Genomic DNA, 24,276 nt, shown 5'->3' with positions numbered 1-24,276 from the left:
AAGGGGATTGGACTATGAGCACATGATAAAAGCGAGAGCACACAAGGGAGGGGTGAGGATAGGTAAGACACCTAAAAAACTAGCTAGCATTTGTTGCCCTTAACGCAGAGAAACTAAAGCAGATACCTTAAAGCAACTGAGGCCAATAGGAAAAGGGGAACAGGTACTAGAGAAAAGGTTAGATCAAAAAGAATGAACCTAGAAGGTAACACCCACGCACAGGAAATCAATGTGAGTCAATGCCCTGTATAGCTATCCTTATCTCAACCAGCAAAAACCCTTGTCCCTTCCTATTATTGCTTATACTCTCTCTACAACAAAATTAGAAATAAGGGCAAAAGAGTTTCGGCTGGGTATTGAGGGGGGGGGAGAGGGAGGGGGCGGAGTGGGTGGTAAGGGAGGGGGTGGGGGCAGGGGGAGAAATGAACCAATCCTTGTATGCACATATGAATAATAAAAGAAAAATGAAAAAAAAAAAAAAGAACTCAGGGCTTTGCACTTGCAAAGCAGGTGCTCTGTTTCTTGAGCCACACCTTTAGTCCATTTTGCTCTGGTTGTTTTGGAGATGGGGTCTCATGAACTATATATCTTCAGGCTGTCCTTGAACTGCAATCTTCCCAATCTCAGCCTCCCAAGTAGCTAGGATTATAGGTGTGAGCCACCTGCACCTGGCAAAAACAATGTTTTAAGTGAATCTTACTCTAAAGTGTTAAATAAAAGCACAGCGTTTCTATTGAAAGCTTCAACTTGCATATGGTGGTTGTCACCATCCTTTGTCTGGATGCTTATAGAAACCTCATCCCTGTGTCACCCTGCAGTCTGTCCTTCCCCAGAGGCCCACAGGGGTCTTATTAAGTCGAGATCACGTCACATCATGTAACTCCTCTGTGCAGAGCCCTGCAGCCATTTGGTATCTCATGCCAAGTTTGTTTCCGTCTCCTGCCAGTGGCTTCTGGCTCATTGGGCCCAGTTCCACAGGGCTCCACAGTCAGCCAGGTGAGTCCTGGTGTGCCAAGTCCCTCTCATAAGGGGGAGAGCAGTGTTTTATAAAACAGCAGAGGGAAGCTAGTAATGCTCCCTCAGCCTACAATGAACCTTTCATTACATACCACAAAACCAATGTGGATTGTGTTAGCAGAAATCTGACCTTGTTCCCCTCATCCCGTGATTGTAGGTTTGAAGATGGCACCATCCCTTTCCTTGACGTGATAGCGTTGAAACATGGATTTGATACCCTAGAGCATCTCACAGGTCAGTGGACTTTTTTCCATGTGGAATCAGCTCCTTGAGGGAGCCCTGGCAAAGATGTGGTTCAGATGAAGGAGACAGTGCCTATGGAAGTGAGCGGCGCAGAGTAACTGGACACTGAATGCAGTTAAAGCTGATTCTGATTCAAAATATCTTTTTCAAATAACTTCTGAGACCAAGGGAATGATAGTATTGTTTTGGTGGGGGTAGTTTTTTTTTTTCTTTGACAGTTCAAAGAAGAACAGATAGGAGACATTCTAGTTCAGGAGCTATAGTGGCACAATATGGAACCGCTGTCCTTGGTCTCTGGACCGGGAAGGGCTCCGGATCCTGAGGTACTCAGCTCTCACCTTGCTGGATCCTCTGTAAAGCCCCACAGGGAGCTAACACCAAGCCCATCTTGCCCACGATGGATCAGATGCTCAGAGAGATTAAATTCGAGCTAGGAACTAGGAGGGGTAGCATTTAAATTCATGTCACTCAGAGAGATGCCACTTCCCATCTTATGGGGATGGACACAAAGATACATGACCAGAAGTGCTTGTGTCTGGTGAACCTGGCATCAGCCATGGTAACTTGCTCATGGGTATCCCTTCCAGAGGCTGAGCTTCTAGAACTGGTAACATTGCCTGTACTGGCCATTCAGGGTGGGGTGTGGTAAACCAGGGATGTTGTTTAGTGGTTAGGCAGTCCTTCCTTTCTCTCTGTTGTCACACTAATGGGACCCCTGAGGACCTCAGGTTCAGCTTGACCCTGGGGCAGATATTCAGAGAAGAAAAATTCCCCCTCATGTAGTTCAGGGAGGTAAGTAAGCATGATCCAGGACAAAGGGAGGAGATAACAAAGACAGGCACTGAAAAATGAGCACATTCTAAAGGAAGATATTGACAGGACAACCAAACCACAGGTGTCAGAGTCTAATGGGGGCAGGGGCACTCTGAGAGCAAAGGTTGACAGCATCTGGCCACAATATGGCAAATCATGAGTTTTTCTAATAAATTGCTGTAGTTTTTTTGAAAACAGAGGCAGGAGAATCTCAAGTCTGAGGTCAGCCTGGGAAAAGGTAGTAAGAGCCTGTCTCCAAAACAAAAACAAAAGAGCTGGGGATATAGTTCAAGTGAGAGAGCTCACGTACAAGGCCCTGAATTCAATCCCTACTGCTTCAAAATAATAATAATAGTAATGGTAGTGACAAAAATATATATAACATGAAAGTTACTTGGTGGTTTAAATTACATTCACATTGTTGTGCAACCATCACCAGTATCAGTGACCTAAATCTTTCATCATCCCAAAGAGCAACTCTGCCCATTGAAGCCTCTGTGACCACCTAACCTACTTCTTGTCTCCATGAATTTGCCTCTTCTAGGTACATTATATAAGAATAATAATATAGTTGTCCTCTTTTGTTTAGCTTATTTCAGAGATTTTTTTTTTCTGGTGGTACTGGGGCTTGAACTCAGGGCCTCATGATTGCTAGGCAGGAGTTCTACCACTTGAGTTATTCTGCAAGCCCTAGGTTATTTCACTTAGACTAATGCCTGCAAGGTTCAAATCATGTATCTTTAATTGCTATCTGTAATATAAAAAAATTTAAACATTAACAAAAATAAATGGAAAAAATGATGTTTAAAGAAAAAAATTATACATTTTTTTGCCATCTGCTACCAGAGGGTCATATTTATCTGAATGTTTGAATAACTATATCTATGTGATTATAAATATATATAAATATATAATGTATATATGTATTTATGTTTTAAAAAGACAATGACAAGAATTTCTGTTGGGGAAATTTCACAGAAACAACAAAGACAAGCTAAACCATCATCATAAGGGTAACACCATATCATATTTACAAGTATTTAATATCATTAATATGAGGCCCAGTCATAATAATCTTGTTTTATTAAAAATGAAGGAATTTATGTGAGGCTCATGACTCTCTGCATTTTAACTTGGTCTTGAGGTGGCATGGAGAACGTAAGGCAGCACACCTTCACATTGGCACAGTACACCTATGCTGCCCTGTCCTCTCTCCGCTACCCCAACGGAGCCCCCGTAGTTCGGATTTACAGTGATTCTGAGTTCAGCAGCCCTGACGTTCAGGGTCCAATCATCAACTTGAATGTGCTGGAGGCCAGTGGGAATGTCATCGGTTACTCCCAGGTAGGTTTTCTTTTCATCTTGCTACCTTTTTACAGTGGAATTGCTCTGGAACTTGGAAGTCCTATCAAGCTCAGGAATTTGCAGTAAAGACAAAGGGACTTGGAACATGAATGTACGTAAAACCACCCAGCTGTACACTGTATAGCTGTATACATTTTATGTTTTATATATATATATATTTTAACAGAGCTTGCCAGTAAGAGAAGGTACCCTAAAATAGTCTTGATAGAAAGCAATGTGGACAGAACATGGCATCTGAGGTCATTCCATTCCATTCATAGACAAATTGGTGATCCGGCAGTATGTCGGATGACATTATAATGTCATGTTAGCTTGTTGTTTGGAACTCAGTACCCCCTTTTTGTCTTCCTCCCTTCTTCCTTCCCCTTCTTCCTTCCCTCCCCCCCTTCTTTCTTTTTGATGGTACTGGTGTTTGAACATAAGCCCTCATGCTTGCTAGGCAAGTGCTCTACCACTTGAGCCACAACTCTAGCCAAGCGCTGCACCTGCCCCCCCACCATTTTTTTTTTTTTTTTTTTTAGAAATACAAACTCCAATGGAGGTTTTCCTGGGCTCAGGGAACTATACAGTGTGGGAATTCTACAGGGATTTGGGTGGCCTTTAGAGATATCAAATGACTTCCTGGTTGGGTTTTGGCTTCTTGTTTTTGATATTTGAGCTCCAGATTTTGTTCTTCCCACTGGGGAGAACTGGCCTCCTGCTAGCTCTGTGAGCTTGAGCAATTTAACATAAGTTCTCCCAGACTCTATGAAATCAGGATAATGACATATGCTCTGTATAGTGCTATTATGAGTTAACTGAGATACAGCATATACATTCCTTAACACACAGTCTGAGATCAAACAAATGCTCAATAAACATTGAGCACCAAAACTCCAGGGCTGGGAAGTCCCTGTGCACTGTGGCTGAACCAGTTTCTCATCCCTCTCTGGATTCAGTGTCTATTCTGCCACAGCAATCAGCATTTTTCACCTGGTTGGGATAGGCTGGGCCTGTGTGGGGCTCCCCAGGGCTCAGGGCCAGAGGAAACTGGCTTATAAACAGAAAATGGGGACAGAATCTAAGTGTAGCTGCACCACTGTCTTCCCCGCCACATCCTTCAGTCATGAGAACTTGTTACTCTATCCTTGGAAAGCTGGGGTCAATGTCTCTTCTCTTAAATCTGGGTTGATTTGTGACTCACTAGTAACTAATAAAATGCCACGAAGGTGACATTGTATGGCTTCTAAGGCTAGGTCAGAAAAGGTGATGCTCTGTTGGCTTTCTTCCCTGGGACACTCACAAGGGAGACAGCCAGAATGAAGACAGCCATGATTTTGACAAGGTAAGCCAAGAGCCCAGGATGACCATATTGTGACCAGTCTGCATTGTGATTGTGGCTGCCTCTGGGAGGAAGATTCAAAGGCTTGCTCACCTGGACAAGATGTGTTTGATTCCCAGAATGCAGTTAGGTGATCCTCTCCCTGAGCTTAGCCCAAGTTCCCCAGGCTGTGAGGACTCCTACTGGGCCCTGAAGCCTTGGGGGAATAGAGTTCTTTATCCCTAGCCTAGGAGCTGAGACAAATATCCCTGGGGATGGAGTGAAGGGGAATCTCCTTCCAGGGCCTCCAGAGGGCAGGAAAGAGCCATGTCAACTTCTAGACAGAACAGCAATTCTGGCTGAACCCAAAGGTGGAGACACTAGGTAAAGGAAATGGTTACCACACAAATCAACATCCATGCAGGCTGCGACTGAGGTCACCTCACTGGGGTCTGCAGGCTCTGTGATCAAATAGATGCCAAGGAACCACCCAAGCCCACTAACACGTTGTTCTTGTGAACCTTACTGGGAATACGTGAGGTCTTAACTTGGAATCTGATATTTTCACTTTGCCAAGCATACTTGTATAATTCAACTGGATAAGCTTAGTTTCTAGAACATTTTACAAAATGTTGAGTGAACCTGTGATGGATCATGCATTTTAGAGCATAATTCCAGCTCAGACCACCATCATTTTTTTTTTCTTTCTGTTTAGAAAAGAGAGGACCAAACACTGATGTAAAACTCCATCCCAGGTGATCAAGAGTAAAACTGGTCACGTAATCTTGGCTCTGTGTCATGTTTAATCCACAGGTGGACAAAATGGCCAGCCTGTACAACATACATCTGCGAACTGGCTGCTTCTGTAACACAGGTGCCTGTCAGAGGCACCTGGGGATAAGTGACGAGATGGTCAAGAAACATTTTCAGGTGGGTACAGAACCCTGTGGCCCAAATGCTGTGATTCCAATTATCATCTCTGAATGGTGAGGCTGGCTTAAGTGTTAGCACCTTTGCCTAGCCTTGGATTTGATCCCTAGTGTAGGGATGGGGGCATGGGGACCCACATGGTGGTGAGCAGTCAGCTATACTTGTGGCTGGTCATGTGTTGGTAGGGGCTGGTTCCTCTAGCTCATTTCTCTGCGAAAGGACAAAGGAAAAAGGAGGTTGATGATTATGGGAAATACCACAAGATACCATCTCTATGGCAGTACTTTCTAATTCGTTTTTGCTTTGAGGGTAAAAATTTAAAGGCAAAAATGACTGTTCATGAGGGATATTCTAGTGCATGCCCCGTCCTCCCAGTTATTCTTAGCCTCCCTCCCGGTTGGAGTGGTGTGGGACCCTTCCCTGCTTCTTGGGTTCTGTGTCTCCTAGAATCCCTGCCCTCCATCACTCACCTTGGGCTGAGGTTTCCCACTGTAGGTTGCAACCTGTTTTGAACCATTTCATAAGAATATTTTGAGTGGCAATGAGCTTTTAATGCCTTTTGAAATGGTTTCAAATTTGAGGTTTTTTTGGTTGCCACTGAATATTGCTGTACGAGATCTAACTAGTTTTTTAATCTAACTAGATTTTTAATCTAGTTAATCTATGAACTAGATTTTTATTTAAGAAGAGTGATGGATGCTGGACACTGGATCACACCTGTAATCCTAAGTACTTGGGAGGCTGAGACTTGGAGGATCGCAGTTCGAGGCCAACCTGGGCAAATAGTTTGTGAGACCCTGTTTCCAAAATAACCAGAGAAATGGACTGGAAATGTGGTTTCAGTGATGCACCTACTTTGCAAGCATGAAACCCTCAGTTCAAACTCCAGTCCCACCCAAAAAAAGCGATAGAGGGAAGGAGAGAGAGGAGATAGAGAAGGGGAGAGAAAGAAGAGAGATTCAGAACAGAACAAAATGCAGTTGTAGATACAGTATTCAATTGTGTGAAATACCATGGTCCCATCTCTTTGGGTGACTGGCCTGGACTCTGTAATGGGGAGATGTCCTGAGCAGCCTAATGTACCAGTGACTCACACTAGGCAGCCAGGCTGGGACACCAACATCTACCTGTCTTTTTCCCCCTCCTGACAGACGCACTCAGGCTGACCTGGCCTTCACAGTGGCTGGGGGCTGGGGGGCCACGGGCAGCATCTGTGCTGTTCCCTCTTTCAAGGGGCAGCTCTCAGGGACACAGGCCTCCCTCTGGTGCTGAGAGAGGTTGATGAGGTGGCCATCAGGCACATCTCCAGCCTCAGGCCTGGGCAGACCCTGAAGCTGACCCCCACAGTGCTTCTGAAACTTGGTCTGTCTTTGACTTCTCTGGGTAAATGTTTTCCATGAAGCATTTCTGTTATTATTATTTGGTATTACTTGGGTTTGAACTCAAGGCTTCACACTTGCTAGGCAGGTGCTCTTTTTGTTAAACTTTTTAATGGCCCTTAAGATTGGCACTGGCCCCAATTCCCAGCTGAGCAAAGTGAGGTCCAGGAAGTGGGCCCCTGAGCGTGTACAGCTGAACTGTGTCTCAGACACACAGCACACTAGTGTTGCACATCTATTTTCCTAGGTCAGTTTTAAAAATTAACAAAATTGTTTCCAGTTTGTCCATGAGACTTGAGTCCATCTGGCAAATTTCTCTCCCTTTTATTCCAGGTTGGTCATGTCTGTGGAGACAGTATTGACATCATAGATGGGCACACTACGGGCTCTGTGAGGATTTCTTTTGGATTCATGTCTACACTTGAGGATGCCCAGGCCTTTCTTAGGTTCATCATTGTCACCTTCCTTCACTCACCAGGTGGCCAGTCTGTTCCTCAGGTCAGCACTGGGGAAGCTGGAACCCAATCAGCAGAGAGTGAGGTCCAGGACATACCTGTTGTCACCTGCAGACATTTTTTCTCACTTCAGGAAGGCTTCCACACAGACCCCAAGGTTTGGAACAACTCGCACCTGGCTACAAATACTGTGGATTTGCACCCACCTCTGAGTGAGGCCTCCAGCACTCAGCTGTCCCCTCCAGAGAAAGCTGCAGGTGTCTTGCCTGAGGACCTTGGACCATATGTTGTTACCAAACTTTACCTCTACCCCATCAAATCCTGTGCTGCATTTGAGGTAAGGCATTCAATGCAGCACAGAAACTACTGCTTTTTGCTGTCTCTGTAACTTTTTTTTTTTTTGAAAAAGTGAAGAAAAGATGTAGCAGGTGAAGAAAAGTGTAAAAATCAAAATCACACATTTGCAGCTTGTGGTACGTAAAGTCACTCTCAGTCTGCCTTTCTTGGTAATGGGCTAACTTTTGAATGTGACTCTGCTTACAGGGACCCCTGAAAGAACCCTGCTTCTGAGTGGTGACCACAACGACCCTGTTACTAATTGTTGTGTGTGCCATCTCCTCACAGAAGTGTTTGACATGATCCACCAAGCTGACACTTCATGTGAATGGCAACACGTATTTCATAGACACAGAGCCTGAGGGGACTGAGGTTAAGCACTTTGTCCAGGTCACCTGCTAATAAATGGGAGAGCAGGGATTTGAACCTGGGTCTCCTGACTCTTGGGTCCATGCTCTTACGTGATTTGTTGTGCTCAGTCCTCTTTGTGGAACTAAGCTATAGTCAATCCTCTATCCACAGGCTCTGCATCCATGGATTCAATCAACCACAGATCAAAATATTTAAAAAAATTGCATCTGTACTGAGATGTGCACACTTTTTCTTCTTGTTCTCTAGACAGTACAGCATAACATCTGTTGTATCATATTTCTGTTGCATTAGGTAGCATTAGTCACGTATAGATAGAGCATATGTGAGGACGTGCAAGGTATGGACATAAATACTACTCGGTTTGATGTAGGGACTTGAGCACCCACAGGTTTTGGTATCGGTGAGAGGTCCAGGTACCAACCTCCTGCGGATACTGAAGGATAATGTATGTCAGAACTGCAGGTACGCTGGCCAGGCGATCCTCAAATCTGAGTTGAATAGGCCTGCCATGGCTGGTACCACCCCTGGTCCCTGAGCAGCTGTCTTCCTGCTGTGCCTGACCTGAGCTGGTCTTTCTACAGTCTCTGTGTGTCTTAAGTCCCAGACTCCTGAGCCTCTGCGACAGCAGGCGCTCTGGCTCCTCATTGGACATACGAAGGTCATGGCTGTTTGTTGGCCTGCATTTCAGGATGGTACCACAGGAGCCTGGCCTCTAGATTGAGCCCATGAATGAGTACGTTCACCCCTCCTGAGTGGAGGCAGGTGAGGGCTCTGTGTTCCTCTTATTTATAAAGGCTGTGTTTTCACAGGTGGGTTGTGTTCTGTAAACAAGCATGAAGATGATACAGGTGGGCATCGCTGAACCATTTAATAGGTTAGGACACTGAGGCTCAGTAAAGGCTTATTTTTCCTTGAACTAATTCTCCAAGGACTTCCAGTTCTTTTTATTGGAGAAGGGTACTTAGAAAGCAAGATCTGAATACTGGATACACTTTGTATTATTATTATTGTTGTTGTTTTTGTTGTTGTTTGGTTGGACTGGGGTTTGGACTCCGGGCTTTGCTGTGAAAAGTAGGTTCTCTACCACTTGAGCCACACACTCTTTCTGGTTATTTTGAAGATAGGGTTGCACAAACTATTTGCCCAGCCTGGCCTCTAACTGTGATCTTCCGGATCTCAGCCTCCCAAGTAGCTAGAATTACAGGCGTGAGCCACCAGCACTCAGCTATAATTTGTATTTTAACTTTGTAGAATTTGGGTTGGTGGAGTGGCTCAAGTGGGAAAGCTCCTGCATAACAAACATGAAGCCCTTGAGTTCAAACCCCAGTACGGGTTCCCCCCCCACCACCAAAAAAAGGAAAGAAATGTGAAGAATTCAGGAAAATTTACATACTTAAAATGGACCAACTCAGTAATAATGTCAGTGTAGCCAAAATTTGTGCAATTTGTATATTAGGATATGGGTATTAGGATATGCCTGGTCTAGTCCACCACAGCGGAAGGATATACAAGAAGGAGGAGCCTGCACAGAGGAGAATCTGGAGATGGGCTTCTGGAGATGGGATAGGACAGAGACCTACCTAGGACACAGGTGAAACGCAGAATGGGGAGAGTGGATCTGGTAGCAGAAGGTAAGGGATCCCACACTGTGTCCTTTGCACCGCCATCTTTGTTTTACTTTCTTCTCCTCCTTCAAGAGTATGTGCTGATCCATGAAGTCTGTATTTGTGCCCCCCCCTCCGCGATATGAGAATAACGTCTTTGAAGAGCCCTAGCCTAAAATAAACCTACCTTTTGTTTAGGTGACCAAGTGGCCTGTAGGAAACCGAGGCCTGCTGTATGATCGCAGCTGGATGGTTGTGAATCACAATGGCATTTGCCTGAATCAGAAGCAGGAGCCCCGGCTCTGCCTGATCCAGCCCTTCATTGACCTGCAGCAAAGGATCATGGTCATCAAAGCCAAAGGTGTGAAAATGGTTCATTCCACAGAGCGGCTATGGATGGCAGCTTTCATACTCAGAAGTAAAAATAAAGGCCTTTCTTCTGCCAAATATTAAAATTATCTTAAAGTAAGGGAAATGGGGTCTAGGAGAGACAATGAAGTTTGTTCCCCTTTTGTTCGGGGAACTATCTGGAAGAGGGGTAACAATCCAACAGTCCAATCAGAAGCAAAGAGTAAACCATGTGTGGTGGTGCAGGCCTGTAATCCCAGCACTTGGGAGGCTGAGGCAGGAGGATAGCAAATTTGAGGCCAGCCTAGGCTACCTAGATAGATGCTGTCTGAAAAAAAAATAAAGGGGTATAAACTTGGAATTATATGCTGTCATGTACACACATTCTTTTTCTCCTTCACTCATTATAATGTGTATTGTAGACTTTTCCTTCTTCCCTGTTGGTTTTTATTGTGAGCTATCTAGCCTACAGAAAGGTGTACAGTGGCTCTGCCCCCATGGAGCTTTCTGTGACAGTGGCCGTGTTCAAAACCTACACTGTCCAATTCATCACACGTGGTTTTTGAGTACTTGAAATGTGGCTAGTGCAACACCAGAACTGAATTTTAAGTTTTATTTAATTTTAATTAATCTAAATAGCTACAAGTGGCTAACATCTCTATTTGACAGCACAGGTGTAGAGAATAATATAATACAGAATTATAGCTTCCTGTTTCAACAAATCTTAACATTTGGCCACGTTTTCTTCAGATCCTCCTCATTCTCTCATGTTTTCTCCTCCTCCTAATGATAATAGTAATACAACAATATAAAAATAAACATGACAGATATAGCTGAAGTTCTGTGCCCTGGGTCTTATTCCTCCCACTTCCTCACCCTACCTACCATTTACAGAATAGTCCAGTTTTTGGTCAGATGTGAAGGTGCAAGCTTTTAATCCCTGCTACTGGTGAGAGACAGGAGGACTGTGAGTTTGAGGCCAACCTGGGCCAAGTTAGTGAGACCTTATCTCCAAAACAGAATATAAACATGAGGGCTGGGGGTGTAGCTCAAGTGGTAGAGTGCTTGCTTAACATGTGCCAGGCCCTGGGTTCAATCCCCAGTACTGAAAGAAATCTTCCAATGTCCTTCTTTAACTGTTGCTAAACTTTTGTGACATACCATATTTCCATATATTCTCAATGTCTACTGTGATTTCTTCTGTTGCTTGGTTTAATTTTCCTTGAGCCCATAGGCCAGTATTCCTAGAGGTGCAGACTGAATCTTCATACCTCACTCTCCCAAATTGTTGGGCTGTTCTTGGCCTTTTATTCTCCCATATGAATTTTAATGTGTGTCCATATTTGAGTAGATGCCCCCACAATGAAGGTATAAAACATCCCCATTATCTCCAGAGAACTCCAGCCTGCTGTTCTTTGCAGTCCTCCCCTTCTCTCCCCTAATTCCTGGCAACCAGCACTGGAGTTTGCACTCAGGGCCTTGAGCTTGCTAGGAAGTCACTCTACCACCTGAGTCACGCCCCAGCCTCAGAGATCTGTTTGTTTTCACTATGGTTGTGTCTTTTTGAGGCTGTACTTACTATAAAGAGAATCATACACTATGAGACCTTTGAGAGCCATCCAAGTTACGGCATGTAACCACGGTTCATTCTTCTTTATTGCTGAGTAGTATTCCAAAGCATGAATGTAACAGAGTGCATTTATTCAGTCATTCGGTGAAGGATATTTGAGTTGTTTCTAGTTTTGAACAATTGTAAAATTTTGATTTTTATTCAGTACTCTTGAGTAGATGAATGGCATGACATTTACAAAGTCTGTGTTGCTCCAATTTCTGTTCCCAGTGTTTAGGGGTCTCCTAGAAACATCTCAGTTTCAATAAGCCATTGCATACAAGTAACCTCAAACCAAATCTGCAACCACCAATGGACTGATGAGCCCTGGAGGTTTGGGGCTGGCCAGCAGCATCCTGGAAAAGCAGGCATCATGACACGCATAAGCCACACACTTGTGTGGATTCTGGTTATAGTTCCTGGAGAACCTGATGTCTTTCACCTCCCTTGGCGCCTTCTTGGACAGTGCTCTCCAGTTTTGAGCAATTGTGAACAGAACTGATATAAACATTCATGTGCAGGATTTTGGTGTCAGAAAATTTTTATTCCTCTAGGAAAAAATACCCAGGAGTTGAGTCATATGGCAAATGTATGTTTACTTTTAAAAGAAATTGCTGAGCCATTTCTAGAGTTGAGCCATATTGGATTCCCATTGACAACATATGAAATTTCAGTTGCCCCATTTCCTGTCAGCCCATGGTATTGTCAGTATTTTGTATTTTATTCATTTTAATAGATACAAAGTGGTATCTCTTCCTGATTTTAATTCATATTTTTCTATGGCCAGTGATGCCAAATATCTTTTGGGTACTAATTTGTGCTCCTTATACCTTTTTGACTCATAAAAACCCATGGTTTAAGTTCTAAATGTTTGGAGATGTTCTTGTTACATATTATTGGTTTTTAATTTAATTCTACTTACCTCTCTGAAAAAAGAAAACATAACCTGAATTGTTTGAAGTTCGGTTTTGTTTATGATCAGGATATCTTCTATTTCCTTGAGCTTTCCATGTGTACTTGAACACACTGTGGAGTCCACTGTTGCCAATGGGCTCTTCTGTAAGTGCCCGTTGGCTCCAGCAGGTGGATGGCGTGGTTCTGTAGGTCTGAGCACTTGCTGATTTTCTGCTTATCAGTTCTATTGGGGTGAGTGTTGACTGGGATTTGTCTATTTTCTCTTTTTATTTCTGTTAATTTTTTTTTTTACTTCATTTAGTAGTAACATGTCTTCTTGGTGAATTATCCCCATTTAAGTAATGTCCCTCTTTATACAGGGTGATTTTCTTTGTTACAAGCTGTGAAGTATGAAATGATTTGTTTGATATTGAAAATAGTCCCCCAACTCTCTTTTGATTAACGTTTGGATGGTGTTTCATTTTCCATACTTTTATTTATCTTGTCTAACATTCTATACCTTAAAACTTATCCTACCATTTACAGTCAATGGTTTTTAGTATACATCCAATGTGGCACAGCCATTGCCACAGCCAACTTTATAACATTTTCATCACTCAAAAGAGAAACTCTACACCCATGAGCAGTCACTCCCATTCCATCCCTGAGCAACCACTGGTCCACTTGCTGGTTCTGTGAATTTTCCTGTTTGGAGTTTCCATGTAAGTGGAGTTGTACAATGTGTGATTTGCTCCTTGTACTCAGCATAGTGTTTTCCAGAATCATTCAAGTTTTAATGTGATTGGTGTTTCATTTTTTGTTATGGAATAGTACCCAATTGTATGGTACACCATACATCATATTCTCTCTCTCTCTTTTGGCAGTACTGGGGTTTGAACTCAGGGCCTTGAACTTGCTTGGTAAGTGCTCTACCACTTGAGCCACACCTCCAGTCCATTTTGCTTTAGTTATTTTTCAGATACGGTCTTGCATTTTTACCTGGGGCCAGCCTCAGACCAGCTCTTCACAATCTCCATCTCCTAAGTAGCTGGAATTACAGGAGCCTATCACCATGCCTCTTATTGGTTGAAATGGGGTCTTGCTAATTTTTTGCTTATGATGGCCTCAACCTACCATCCTTCCAATCTCTGCCTCCTTATCTCCACCTCCCAAGTAGCTGGGATTACAGGTCTATGCCACCAGGCTCGTCCTTGTTTGCCTATTTTTTTTATTGGACTATTAGTCTTTTTTATTATTGAATTGTAAGAGTATGTTATATATTCTGGATACAAGTTTCTTGTGTAGAACTGCTTTCAACACTTTTCTCTTTGAATTTAAAAAAAAAATTGAGACAGTGTCTTGCTATGTTGCCCCAGACTGGCCTTAAACTCATGATCTTCTTCTTCTTCTTCTTTTTTTTTTTTGGTGGTGATACTGGAGTTTGAACTCAGGTTGTCATGCTTGCTAGGCAAGCAGTACTGTGTACTGCTTGTGCCACATCTCTATCCCTTTTTGCTCTGGTTATTTTGGAGTTAGGGTCTCACTTTTGCCCAGGTTAGCCTGGATGGTGGTCCGCCTATTTTATGCTATCCTCCACAGCTGTGATGAAAACCATGCACTACTGTGCTCATCGTTTTTCCCTTGAGATGGGGTCTCACCAACTTTTTTCCCTGGACTGGCCTGGAATCATGATCCACCTGATCTCAGCCTCACACATAACTTGGGATAACGGGTACATGCCACCGTGCCCAAGTATTGGTTGAGATGAGGTCTCAAAAACTTTTTGCTGGATTGGCCTCAAACTGCAATCCTCCTGATCTCAGCCTCCCAAGTAGTTAGGATTACAGGTGTGAGCCACCAGTGCCCAGTGACAATAATTTTTAAAATACATTGCTGGGTTTGGTTTGCTAATATATTTTTTAGTATTTTTGTACCTACGTTTATTAGTGATATTAATATATAGTCTTTTTTTACTGTAGCTTTCTAATTCAAGATCACATACCCAGGGTATTAACAAGTTAATAATTTTATACAACACATGTATGTTACACACTCCTTTATGTATATGACATAGGTAAATTAAAGAAAATAATAGTTCTCCAACCCCATTGACAAAGAAAGTGTTACCTCTTTTTTAACTATAATGATGATCAATGCAGAAATCCAGTTTGATACCGATTCCCAGGGGCTCAAAGAACTGGTGCTCTGGGCTGATGTCTACACAGCATGAGGCTTCATGCCTGCCTGTCTATTTCTAAAGGATTTTAGGTAGCTTAGAGAATAATGACCCCAAAATGTGGAGTCATGTGGAGCAGAGAAATCTTTCAAAGTAATTTAGAGAGCATCCCAGGGACGATGGAGGTGATTGCCCGCAGTGGGATCTTCCATGAGAAAGATGGTCAAAGCACAAGCTGTTAGCAGCACTGAAAATGATGAAGAAAATTTTTGTGTGATAAAATGGTTTCTAAGATTCAAACACTTTGTTGATCCAACCAAATTCTACATCATTAAAATTCTTATATAGTTCATGATAACAGGCCTTTACTTACATAGATGTTCATTTTGTGTGGTGATTAATTTGTCTCTCCCTTGCTCATTAGGGATGGAGCCCATAGAGCTGCCTCTTGAGGAAGATGGTGAACGGGCTCAAATTTGCCAGAGCAAGGTCTGTGCAGACAGGTGAGACTCTGAAGTGGGTGACAAGCTTGTCTCCAATGGGCTCAGTGGCACAGAGGGAGGAGAGAGCATAGCCCTGAATGATGTGTTTTGAGGCTCACCATCCACCTTGTAGAATGCATAGTCTCCTTTGAGTTCATTGCACCTACTGGGCATGCTCCCATCTCAATGCTGCACCTGCTGTTCCTTCTGCCAGAATGCTGTTTCCTATTTGTAACTCCACAGGGCTCATTCCCTCTCCACCAGTGTCCTTTCGGCCAGGGTTCTTCCCCAAAGCCCCTTTCTGAGACCACCCACAGAAGCTGGGCCCTCCCTTTCTGTTTGCCCTGATGTATTCCTCTCCTCTCCTGTTATTATTCCCAACATATTGTTTATTTTCTGTCCCTCCTGCTAGAATGCCTGTGCTGTATCTACAAAGTCTGGCACAGTGCTGGGTACAGAGCATAAGGTGGGAAGAAGGGGGAAGCAGGGAAGTGTTTGTTGCAGTCCAGTAGAGCCTGATGGCGAGGGAAGAGATCTCACCACACATTTTTCAAAGATTGGTTGATAAGTATAAAGTGGTTGGAAGGAGTTAGGAAAGCAAGTGAGAAAACCAGCTAAGTACTTGTGTCAGCAAGAGGTGAGTTGGAGGCCTGGATCAGGGTGAGGGAGAAAATCAGGTAGGCATCAGAAGTTCAGTCTGGAAATAGAATCACCTGAACTACTTGGGTTGGTTAAGGTGGGTTGTCACACTGTCCCCAGGTATCTAAAGTGAAAAGTCATATGATAGTCTATGAGTTAAATACCATGAAGTTGTGAAGTTGTTACTGTAAGGCATCTGCTAAGTCTAGGAAATGCATGGGGTTGAATGTCATAGCATTTCTATTTTACTTCTTGATAGTTTATACATTTGTTTAATACATGAAATGTCTATATCCCAATTGTCCTAAATCTGATCTGTACCTAAAAATGTCGAAGAGCAAATTTTCCAATCATGGGAAATCTGTCCCATTCTGATACCAATCAGTTTCCCACTAACACTAAAACATCTGACTCTAGATAGTTCACTAAAGATTTATATATAATAACAACTTTCTAAAATATCAGTTACACATTTGCTAATGCAATGAAGGTGATAGGGGATAGGTCTGTGTTCAGTAGATGGTGGGACTGTGTGGGTATCAAGTCAGTTACATTTCCTCTGCACTGCTGGGGGCATACACAACCATGCATGATACGTTACACAGTAAAGCTGCATCCAGATGGGACCCAAGTCATTGGTGGTGGAGGGTGCCAGGCAGAGGATCCCTCTGGGACTGTAAAGGAATATGCCCCCAGGAGAGTGTAGACAGGAGCTGGTGGGATGGCTGTGCTCAATACAGTTGAGCACTATGGGCACTAGTTTCCACCCTGGAGGCCAAAGGGCTGAGCACACGCTACATCTTGCCAGTACTTGTACCAATTTAACTAGTATTTTTTTTTTTTTTGCCTATTTAAACATTCATCATTTGCAATTAGGGCAATGAATTTTAAGTAAATCTTTTTTGCATGTTATAGCAAACTTTCTGATAGAGGAAAAATATCTAGGGATATGTGAAATTGTTTATCAGGCCAATCTCAGGTCGATCATTTCACTTGGCTCCATTTGGGAGGAATGTAGTGCTCTGGTTAATGAAGCTTTTCAGCTAACTAGAGGACTTGGGTGCAGTCTCTCAAGTGTCCTCCCCTCCCCTTCTCTCCCCTTTCCTTTCCTTCCCTTTCTTTCTGGTACTAGAGTTTAAACTTAGGGTTTCTAGCTTAGTGCTCTATCACTTGAGCCATGCCTCCCACCCTTTTTTGCCAGGAAATTTTTTTTAACAATATCTATCTTGAAATCCCAAGATAAGATATTAGATTTTTTAAAAGATATTATACATGTAATTCCAAGATAAAACTTGGTATTAAAAATAGTGAAATGCATTTTAAAAGATTCTAAAGGATTCCAGAGTTTAAAAACACCTGATCGAATATGATCTTCTATCAGTGTGTTAAAGGTGCAGCGTTCATTTTATAAACCAGCTATGTCAGCCACGTGATCTTGCTGTGAGGGAAGGCATTTTAGTTAGGTCCATTGTACAACACCAAGGTCACATTTCTGGATTCAAGTCCTTTTTAAAGCAAAATACCACTCTGGAAAGTTTCACATTCTAAGCTTTGTGCTTTGTAATGTCAATAAGTAATATAAAAAGATCTTCCAGGAGGATTTTGCAAAGCTTTTGATCTGGTCTGGAAGCATCTACAGGCCTCATATCTCAGGTCTTCACAAGCATTGGAAATCTCTCTGCACATCCTCAGCCACCTGCTGCTTCAGGGTGCCCTCTTGTGCAGTATTTTATTTTAATCTGACTTTTTGCAGTTTAAATTACTATTTCAAAAAATACTATATTAAACTTTCACCTTTGTTTTTCTTTTTTTTTTTGGGCCAGGGTAAATACTTATGATTGTGGAGAAAAAATTTCAAACTGGTTGTCAGCGTTTTTTGGCCGTCCATGTCATTTAATCAAACAAAGTTCAAACTTCCAACGAAATGCAAAGAAGAAACATGGAAAAGGTATCACATTTGGGATGGGTTCTTAGAGGATAGGAACCCTGACTGCACAAAGTTGACACAGTGTGGGGAGAGGTGCTTGTGAGAGGGAAGGGTGAATGGAAATGAAGGTGATGGAGTATGATTGATGCGCTTCATATGCATATTCAAAGTAGAACAATGAAACATCTTGCTTTAAGTGGGACAGGAAGGGGGTCATGGGGAGGAGATGGCCCAGGGGCAATCTAACCAATGTATAATGTAAGGCTATTCAGAATTGTTACGATGAATCCCCCTGTACAATGAATATATGCTAATTTAAAAAAAGAAAAAAACACCCAGCCCATGACATGGACTGAATGGACTTCCAGGGTGACTTTCTCAAATGCACAAAGCAGGGTGCTCAACCTTCTGTATAAAGTGCTGTGGTGGCACTCAGGTTGGTGGAATGAGTGGGTTCCACTGTCCCCTATGGAGGACAAAAGGCCAGCTTCCTTATCTCTGCGCAAGCCTTTAACCTCAGTCCTGTGTCTAACACAAAGCACAATTCAGGCTCTGTGTGTGTGTGTGTGTGTGTGTGTGTGTGTGTGTGCTGGGGTTTGAATTTAGGACCTCAGGCTAGGCAAGTACTCTACCACTTGAGCCATGCTCCTCTCCCTTCTTGCTTTAGTTTGATTTTCAGATAGGGTCTCATGCTTTTGCCCTCACTGGCCTCTGACTGTGAGCCTACTACCTCTGCCTCCTGAGTAGCTGGGATTACAGGCACGTCCTACCACACTCAGGACTCAGGACGGTTCAGTTTTGTTATATAAAAGATAGTAGTTTGCTATGTCCTTAGATTATATCTGAAAAGAAGGAAACCTGGGGTTCTAGTTTTTAGCTTTGTCACTAACTGGAGATGAAAGCTTAAAAATTCTGGCATCCCTTGATGCCTCAACTGGTGGACTTCTAAGTACTGAGACTTTTTTTTTTTTTTTGTGAGGCTGGGGTTTGAACTCAGGGCTTTGTACTTGCAAAGCAGGTGCTCTGCTGCTTGAGCTATACCTCCAGTCCATTTTTTATTCTGGTTATTTTTGAAGGTGGGGACTTGCAAACTATTTGCCCAAGCTGGCCTTGAACCATGATCCTCTTAATCTCAGCCTTCCAAATAGCTTTATAGCTTTATAGGTATGAGCCATTGGTTCCTGGCTCATGTACTTAGACTTTTAAGAGTTTTGACATTTTCCCATCATAAGCTATAGTCAGGATGCAGTGAGACAGGAGAGAAGCTGGGGAGAAGGGTGTGTGTGCTGCTGAAGAGTCTGGACTTTACCTGGTAGCTGCAGGGCTCATTGGAGAGTTTAAAGCTGCTTATGTGGCAGCTGCGTCAAAACGGTACACTTGGGAAGTGAAGGGTCCAGGGAAGAGGTGGCTGGAGTGTCCCAATGGGAGATGGGGGTGCAGAGGAGAGAGTGCACGATCAGGGAGTGTCAGCTTGTGACTGTACTTCAAGGATGCCACTTACAGCATGGAGCTCTCTGGGTCAAGGCAGCTGGTCTTTGAAGACTTTTATGTATATACACCTTAGAATTTTTAAAAGCTGCATTTCACCCTGGTATATTTGTATATTGTCATCAAATTTTAAAAATTAGTTTAAACAGTTGCAAGGATGGGATTTCCAACACATTGTAAATATTGTCATTTTCAATTAAAGCTCCTACAGGGCTCTTTTCAACATAGCCAGTGGGACCTCAGTGCCACAGCACTTTCAACCTCATGGGTAGTCACCTGTGCGTGCACACGTGAAAAAAATATATATGAACAAACTGCCTATTATTATTATTATTTTTGGCAGTAGCTTTGAGCTTGCTAGGCAGGTGCTTCACCCTTTGAGCCACACTTCCAGCCTGAATAAACTTTTTCAATGGTCAGAGATTTTATTTCTTTCCTTTCCTTCCTCAATTTGTATTTCCTTTCCTCTTCCTCAATAGAATTTTATCTTCATGCTTTCAATGATCACCTTATTATACCTGTATAAAACTAAACTGTAAATTGAAATATATAAAAGGTTTTGAAGTTTGCTTGTACCACAAGGATCTGTTAGGAAATTTCTTCTGTATTGGGTTCTTATAATTTTAACAGTGCCCAGTGATCAAAGCAACTTAAGTATATCATGCATTTTGAAAAATCCTTATTAAATATAAAGAGCACTAATCACTGAAAATGAATCTTGCTTGCTGGCCGGGCTCCCGCCATTGGTTTCCACATCCATGAATGACTGTCACTTCTGCTGCTCTGGTCTATGCTCAGCATTGCTCTCCTCTGAGAAATCTTGTTTAATTGGTAAAGTGCTGGGGAAGGAAGGGGGTTGGTTAATTCACTGTCACTCAAATCTTTCTTCTAAGGTCCGTGACTTAAGCAAGAGATCTGACATGAAAACGCCTTTCATCATCTGTCACTTGACAATTTAATTAGGTTCTGCAGTTTTGTGACTAGCAAAGAACAGGAATCCATCTGACCTAGAGGAGGATCATTCAGTGCAGACTTTGGGGACTTTATTTTCTCAGGCCCAGCTCTAGGGTTTCAATGGGGCTTTTGTTTGTCACCCTGGAGATTGCCAGCCCTCAGGGGCAGTATGCCTTTGGAGACCTGTGGCGTTTCCTCTGTGATAGGGAGAAGGCGGTTGGTGAAGGCGCTGGGGTTGCACCTCTCTTCCCAGGCAGAGACATTTTAGCAAAAAGCATGGGTGGAAGTGGAGGGTCTTGAGGATCCACAGTCCTAGGGTGGAGACGCTCATTAGGCCCTGGCCCAGCTAACACTTTCTTTCTTTTTTTTTTTTTCTTTTATTATTCATATATGCATACAAGGCTTGGGTCATTTCTCCCCCCTGCCCCCACCCCCTCCCTTACCACCCACTCTGCCCCCTCCCTCTCCTCCCCACCCCCTCAATACCCAGCAGAAACTCTTTTGCCCTTATTTCTAATTTTGTTGTAGAGAGAGTATAAGCAATAATAGGAAGGAACAAGGGTTTTTGCTGGTTGAGATAAGGATAGCTATACAGGGCATTGACTCACATTGATTTCCTGTGCGTGGGTGTTACCTTCTAGGTTAATTCTTTTTGATCTCACCTTTTCTCTAGTTCCTGGTCCCCTTTTCCTATTGGCCTCAGTTGCTTTTAAGGTATCTGCTTTAGTTTCTCTGCGTTAAGGGCAACAAATGCTAGCTAGTTTTTTAGTGTCTTACCTATCCTTACCCCTCCCTTGTGTGCTCTCGCTTTTATCATGTGCTCAAAGTCCAGTCCCCTTGTTGTGTTTGACCTTGATCTAATGTCCACATATGAGGGAGAACATATGATTTTTGGTCTTTTGGGCCAGGCTAACCTCACTCAGAATGATGTTCTCCAATTCCATCCATTTACCAGCAAATGATAACATTTCGTTCTTCATGGCTGCATAAAATTCCATTGTGTATAGATACCACATTTTCTTAATCCACTCGTCAGTGGTGGGGCATCTTGGCTGTTTCCATACCCAGCTAACACGTTCTATCCGTGGCTTGGAGAAAGATAGTAAAGGCAGGCCCGTTAAATAAAGCAGGAGTAGGCTGCCAGCAGTTCTGAACAGCTTTGAGATTTATTATACATATATAAATATATGTATGTATTTCTGTGTATCTATGTATTTCCTTTCAGTACCTTAATTCAGTTAAAAGTACTTAAATTCCCTTGATTTGATTCAGAAGCTCTTCCTGGGCCTGCTGCCCCCATTGAGCCCCTCTGTCTTGCCCTGTCTTGGGGAAGGGTGTACCTGCTCCTCCCCTTCCATCATCTCTCCTTCTCTAAGAATTGGCTCCAAGTCTTCTTTGCTGGAACAACTTTCTTTAGTATTTTATTATTGCAATTTTTTCTAGATTGTTTTACACAGAACATTTTCATTCATTTTTCCTTTTCTGTGTTTTGAGCCATGCTTAGAACATTTTTTGTCAGTATACTCCTTTGTCCTCTTGTAGAAATAGTATCTATCTTTAAAAAGAAAAAAAAAAAACGGCAAATCCATGGAAAGCAACTCTTCTTTCCAATGTTTAATCATTTTCAGAACAGTCTTCTGGCACAACAGCCACTCTTTCCCTGGTGAATGAGGCCCAGTATCTGCTGATAAACACACCGAGTCTTCTGAAACTTCAGCAGCAATTAAATGGCAGGTAAGTTCCTTTCCCTGGGACTAGAAGACAAGTCTAACCATTTGCCCCTGAAAGCAGGCCTGATACCTACTTGGGAAGGAAAGAATCTAGAGTCAGCAAGTCCAGGCCTGTCAGTAACAGATGAGAAACTGAGGCCCGGAGAAGTCAGCAGTCCCTTTTGACCAGTTCCCATTAGTGTTTCTGAGGGTCCTCTTTTATTATGTGTATTAGTATATTAGTTACTTTTGTGTCATTGTGACCAAATACTCACAAAAACAACTTAAACAGAGGAGTTAGCTGTAGTTTCAGAGGGGTCAGTCCTTCATGGTGTGGAAGGTGTGATGGAGCAGAACAGCTCACATCATGGCAGCCAGGAAGCAGAGAGAGGCAGGAAGGGGCCAGGGCAAGATACCCCCCAGGACCTGCTGTTACTGGAAAAAAGGCATTGATAATTACCTAGGTTCTTGCATCAGGCAGAAGAAAAATTCAAGCAAGACACAAAGATTTAGTAAAAATAACAGTAAAGTTTATTAGGAAAGGAATACACTTAAAACATACTGAAAGTGGGTTGTCTCTACAGTGAGAATAACAGGGTCAGGTTTTAAGGTTGGAATACTTATTGAGAAACTCTTAGCTTTGGGTCATTTTGGCCCCTGGGGTGATTTCCTGGGTTTGGGTCATTATCTTCTTAAGAGAGACATTGAGTAATCTACTAGTTCCTGCTCTAAATGATAGAGAATTTCTGTTTGAAATTCCCAACTTTTGCTGTATCTAGCTCTTTCATTTGGGTTTTTGTTTTGTTAAATTTACTAGTGAAAACCTCCCTGCTCCATGCATAGTTGATGTTTAGGATGTCGATTACTTTTGGGTATAGAAAATTTAAGCTTTAGGGTAGTGGCTAACTTCAAAGCAACCTGTGATAGCCCCTGGGCTCTGGCTACCTGATCCTAAATAGAGATTAGTGCAGTTGGGAAGCTGAATTAAAATGATTTCTTCCTGTCTTCCTCTTGTGGCCACCACTTCTGTCCAACTGCTACCTATCACAGTGACCTACTTCTTCCAGCTAAGTCTCACCTCCTAAAATTTCCAGAAGCTTCCAAAGTAGCACCTCTAGCTGGGGTCAAAGAGGCCTTGTGGGGGACATTTTATATTCAAGCCATAACAGTTTCCCATTACTATAACAAATACCTGAGATAACAGCTTACAAAGAGAAAAGGTTTATTTTGACTCATAGTTTTAGAGGTTTGAGTCTGTGGTTAGTTAACCTGTTACTTTGGGCTTGTCATGGTGTTGGAATTAAAGACCCTGTGGTGCTGAAAACAGACACACAAGAGACAGAAAATCTTGACAAGGCAATTTCTCTTGATCGAGAAGGGTGCAAGAATGTGCTCACTCCAGCTAAGCAACACGCAAGCACAAAATGGCTGACAGTGGCTCCTCCTTCATCCCTGACACAGTTGTACCTGCCCCTCACCTGGGATTTGTCCAGGTCAAAGGTTCACAGTCTTTCCCCATTGGCTGAAAGGCTTGGGGGTGGGGGGAGTTAGGGCATGAAGTTTGGTGGGCAATGGAGTTGTACACAAATCTGGAAGAAGAAGCAAGGACCCTTTAAACATGCAAGTCACCTAAGATGGAGACCTGAGGAATTTTTAATCTAAGAGGGTAACAGATACTTTGATAGAAAAGATCATTTTTCTTACAATTGTGTATCATGGCAGGAGTTTGTGGTGGAGCAGAGCTCTCACCTTATGGCAGGGAACAAAAAAAAAAAGAGGAAGAATGGGATCCTATGATCTCCTTCAAGGGCAAGTCCCCCAGTGATGAAAAACTTCCCACTAGGCCTCACCTCCCAATGGTACCATGCTAGGGACCAAGCCTTTACCACATGGACCTTTGAGGACACCTAAATCCAAACCATCAATAGCATCTTCCACTGATCCTTCTTACCACTGTCAGGATTCTTAATGGAGAATGCTTCACTTGCATTTTTTAATCATTCTGTTTCTTAATTTTGTTTTGATTAAATTGCCACCAGCTTGACTCAATTTCATTGCCCACCCTCCCATGGTCCCCTGTCCCCTAGGAGCCCTGCCCTTCTTCACACATTCATTTTGAAGGCTGAAAAAGGAGTCTTGAGAGCATTTCAAGTGCAATTGCAGGTGTGTTTTATTTGTAAGCTGCACCACTGGGTGGAGCTAATACCTGTCTGCTCACTGCCACCACCCCCCCCCC

At 42.9% G+C, this 24,276-nt stretch overlaps 1 protein-coding gene across 3 annotated transcripts in view; it reads left to right on the top strand.

Annotated features, from left to right (window-relative positions):
• Window positions 1-24,276, top strand: part of Mocos (molybdenum cofactor sulfurase) — a 55,323-nt gene that overhangs the window by 15,718 nt on the left and 15,329 nt on the right. For 2 of the 3 annotated variants that reach the window (XR_012447059.1, XM_020174857.2), the window contains exons 5-13: window positions 1,175-1,251; window positions 3,218-3,417; window positions 5,552-5,668; window positions 7,381-7,545; window positions 7,636-7,839; window positions 10,013-10,175; window positions 15,266-15,344; window positions 17,786-17,910; window positions 21,960-22,065. Coding sequence is in view for 2 of the 3 variants with exons in the window: in XM_020174857.2 (XP_020030446.2) it covers window positions 1,175-1,251; window positions 3,218-3,417; window positions 5,552-5,668; window positions 7,381-7,545; window positions 7,636-7,839; window positions 10,013-10,175; window positions 15,266-15,344; window positions 17,786-17,910; window positions 21,960-22,065 (1,236 nt within the window). In the remaining variant the exon portion in view is untranslated. Of the gene's footprint in view, window positions 1-1,174; window positions 1,252-3,217; window positions 3,418-5,551; window positions 5,669-7,380; window positions 7,840-10,012; window positions 10,176-15,265; window positions 15,345-17,785; window positions 17,911-21,959; window positions 22,066-24,276 lie in introns of all 3 variants that reach the window. The other variant, XM_074069992.1, reaches the window with a different exon arrangement.

The sequence above is a fragment of the Castor canadensis genome, chromosome 4 (genome assembly GCF_047511655.1).
Source record: "Castor canadensis chromosome 4, mCasCan1.hap1v2, whole genome shotgun sequence".
Taxonomy (NCBI): Eukaryota; Metazoa; Chordata; class Mammalia; order Rodentia; family Castoridae; genus Castor; species Castor canadensis.
The sequence above is the reverse complement of the archived record's forward strand: the minus strand, read 5'-3'. Positions and strand labels throughout refer to the sequence as shown.